Source organism: Cebidichthys violaceus, unplaced genomic scaffold (assembly GCF_023349555.1).
Source record: "Cebidichthys violaceus isolate CVI_PGR_0920_01 unplaced genomic scaffold, fCebVio1.0.p SCAF_29, whole genome shotgun sequence".
Lineage (NCBI taxonomy): Eukaryota > Metazoa > Chordata > Actinopteri > Perciformes > Stichaeidae > Cebidichthys > Cebidichthys violaceus.
In genome coordinates this window covers 2,256,852-2,260,793 of record NW_027176472.1, presented here as the reverse complement: position 1 = coordinate 2,260,793, position 3,942 = coordinate 2,256,852, and the positions used below count along the sequence as shown (strand labels likewise).

Genomic DNA, 3,942 nt, shown 5'->3' with positions numbered 1-3,942 from the left:
GATTGACACTCCGATCCTGGAACCGGAAAAAGAATCCCACCGGTGAGAGATTATTTTGTGATGGAACAGACACTTTGAGGGTAAACTTCATGTTTCATGTTCAGTGATGAAGACAATAAAATACATCAAGCGAGCGTTAATTGTATTTTGGCAATTGAAAACATTTAAGCAAATTTGGCCTTTTCCATAGACAATTTTTAATGTGTAACATCAGTATTAGCATAGAAATACATGAATAAAATCACAGCCGTTTGGTTTGTCACCTTAATGCTTCACATTGGCCCTTTAAGTAACAGCTGATGACATTTAAGTGTCAGTTTCAAATGAACAATTACTTTTCCAGTGTCTGTTTTGGATCATTTCTAGCCCCATGTCTTTGTTCTGCATAGAATTACATGATGCAGTTGTTATATGTAGAACAACCAAGAACCTGACATACTTTCATAGAACATTCAATTAAATCTATTTGTATATCACAAAATCTCAAATCTGTACATTGGACAAAGGACTGGTCCCTGTGCTTGTCTTGTTAGACATTAGTGCTTCATTGGACACCATCGATCATCACATCTTATTATAAAGACTGGAACCTTTAAATTGGCATTTAAGGAACCGCAGCAAGCTGCTTGAAGTGTTATTTATCAGATTGATAAATAAGTAGTATACAAATATTCTGTCAGACTGTCGGTTGTAAAACATCTGTAGTTCAAAAACAGACAAATGAGTCTGAAAAGATTTGAGGCTTTTTTTGAGAAAAAAGAAAATAATTTACATTACATTACAGTCATTTAGCAGACGCTTTTATCCAAAGCGACTTACAATAAGTGCATCAACATTGGTAATCAAAAGAACTACTAGTCACCAGAAGTCATAAGTACATTTCCTTTTCCAAACAAGCATCTAAGAGCATGAAGCAGAGCATAACTCAGAGCCAAAGTACAGAAACAAGAGAAACAGTTGGTGCTATAAGTAATACGAATACAATAAGTGCAACAAGCTAGTATGAAAACAATAAGAGCAACAAGCTAGTATGAAAACAATAAGTGCAACAAGCTAGTATGAAAACAATAAGTGCTAAGTGGAAGGCTCAGGGTAGCACTTCCTGAAGAGGTGGGTCTTCAGCCTGATGAAAGATGGGCAGCGACTCCGCTGTCCTGACGTCAGTGGGAAGTTCATTCCACCACTGTGGGGCCAGGACAGGAAACAGCCGTGACCGGGTCGATCGCCCCGAGGCAGCAGAGAGAAGTGGTCGGGCGGGGGTGTAAGGCTTGACCGTGGCCTGGAGATAGGAAGGAGCTGTTCCTTTCACTGCCCTGTAGGCTAGCACCAGAGTCTTAAACTGGATGAGCTCTTATAGGGAACCAGTTTAGAGAACGGAATCTGACCACTAAGTTCTCAAAGAAAGCAGACGGTACCAGTTTTGTATATTTCTCTGTAGCATTTCACATTTTTAGCACCACAAACATAAACACATCTCTCTCATAATACCCATATGTTGTTGATTGGATCATGGTTTTGGTATAAAGGGCAGAAGTTTGACAGGTAGTTTTGTTGAAAATCCCCGTTTACAGTAACGTTTCTGAATCAGTCTGCCTCTAACACACAGGTGCATCCTCACCATGGCAACCAGTGACACACATGTCACCTCAGATACAGACGAGAGGAGACAGCTCACCTCTAAGAGCTCTCATTTTATAAAGGAATGCATCTCAAATATAGAAATGTATTTTATAAAGGAATGCATCTCAAATATAGAAATGATGGGAGCGATAGCTCAAGTATAAAGGTATGTATCTCAAAGAAATCGATATTTCAAATACATCTTTTTGAAAGATGTATTTGTATCAGTCCAGAGGAGAGTCACACATTACAGTCATTTAACAGATGCTTTTATCAAAAGCGACTTACAATTCAGTATCTATCTACACACCGTAGACACAGCTACGGGAGACATTGTTGGGTTCAGTGTCTTCAAGGACACATTGACATGAGACTAGTGGAGCAGGAGCCGGGGATCGAACCGCCGACCCTCTGATTGAAAGGCGGCCCTGCTCCACACACACACACACACACACACACACACACACACACACACACACACACACACACACACACACACACACACACACACACACACACACACACACACACACACACACACACACACACACACACACACACACACACACTATTTTGAAGAATAGATTAGACCAGTAAAAAGACTTGGAGACCCTTTAACCATCTGAACCAAATGTTTTTTGTGCATAAACAGCAACTGTGTTTGGTCACATTTCTTTTTTTAGGCACTGACAATGTGCTCCTGACGGCAGCACCATATCAGAGGCCCGATCACACCGAGACACATCGCCAGAAAGGAGACGTCTGCAAAACCATTGTTTTCCAACAGTACGGCGGGACTAGTGCGCACTCTTTCGCCACTCGCAGCATATTTTGTGGTTTTTAGTTGGTGCTAAAGTTAAAATACGTTTCCGTGTCAGGCGCAGAGTCGCACCGTTTGTCAGTGGGTACATTCCAAGTCTCTTAATTGCATCCACGTTTCCCTCAATAGCGTCGTCACCTTGCGTCTTAGTCCCTCCCACCAGGGATGCAAGGAAACCATGCGAGGAGAGAGGAAACGAGGAAACACGTTTTAAGACAAATGAGACGTCCTTTCCTCTGAAGCGTCACGTGAAGCGTTCTACTCCTCACAATAATTATGAACAATGATTGTGTATTTTGTTCAAAATCACACCTGTTATATTTTTGCACAAATTATCATTCTAAAAATGTTTAGGAAATCATTACCTGTCATATCTTCACATCATGTCTCGTTTGTACTAACCACTACCGTTGTAACATTTTTGAACAAATCATGAACTCATGCTTTATATAAATGATCAGTTATGTAAGATTGATATCCGAGTGATATCCGGCCAATCCAAAGACGAGGATTGTAACTAATTGTAGTTACACAATGGTGACTGGGTCCGCCCACTTAGTGTCAAAAAGAAAAACTACCTGCGAGCGACCAGGTGGAAGTTTAGCGAGCAGAAGAGCAGTGATTGGAGTCCCTCGCGTTCAAAGCATGGTTTTCTCCTCGCAGGCTGCAATTTTACAAGCGTGAGCAGAGATATTCTACGCGGAGTGATGTGAAAGCGCTCGTCAAAGTAAAGTACGTGAGCTGCTGTTTAATTTGCACGCGCATGGATCTTTTTTGCGCTCTCGGATTTTGACAGTGATTTGCCTTCATACTAGAGCTATTTTTACTAAACTGCTTTTGAAGCGGCTTTAACTGTCTCAGTGTGATCAGCCCCACATGGATCATTGTTGATGTTTTTATGAATGAACTACTTATCATAGGAGGTTCAGATGAGAACCACGAGCTACACCTCTGGATGTAGACCGCCTCTCTTTGAACCTGAACCTAATTCTAACCTGAACCTCAGACCTTTGGAGGTCTGACAGAAGGTGAGGACCGGCCATAGTGTCCTCACTCTCAAGAAACTCTAATTGGTTCTCACAAAGAGAAAAGTACAAGTAGACACACACACACCTTTACAACAGAAGTAGAGCTATGAAGCCTCTGTTGACTGAGGTAGTAGAACTGAAGGATCTTCACATGAACCTTTTTTCATCTGAACGGGACCGTTTTCCTCATCTGAACCGTTTCCCTGCTGACGAAGACCTGCAGCACAGAAGTGAGTGAATACGTTACATTAAGTTACACAGGTACTAGTGGATATCAGCTGATGATGAAGTCATTTGTTTCTCCACCAAACATTCATGTTAAACCGGTGAAAACGTGGACAGATGACTTCTCGGGGAACTTACTTTCATACGTTAGTATATTCATGTTTCAAAGTTCTCTGCTTGACTGCTGTGTTGGTTCACTAATGCTTTAGTCTGATTGTAGAACAGCAGAAACTCTACATCTGTTCACAC

At 41.4% G+C, this 3,942-nt stretch overlaps 1 protein-coding gene across 1 annotated transcript in view; it reads right to left on the bottom strand.

Moving 5' to 3' along the window:
- Window positions 1-731: 731 nt before the first annotated feature.
- Window positions 732-3,942, bottom strand: part of LOC137880614 (CD276 antigen homolog) — an 8,314-nt gene continuing 5,103 nt past the window's right edge. The window contains exon 5 of the mRNA XM_068722056.1: window positions 732-3,685. Within this exon, the coding sequence (XP_068578157.1) occupies window positions 3,573-3,685 (113 nt within the window). The 3' untranslated portion in view covers window positions 732-3,572. The remainder of the gene's footprint in view (window positions 3,686-3,942) is intronic.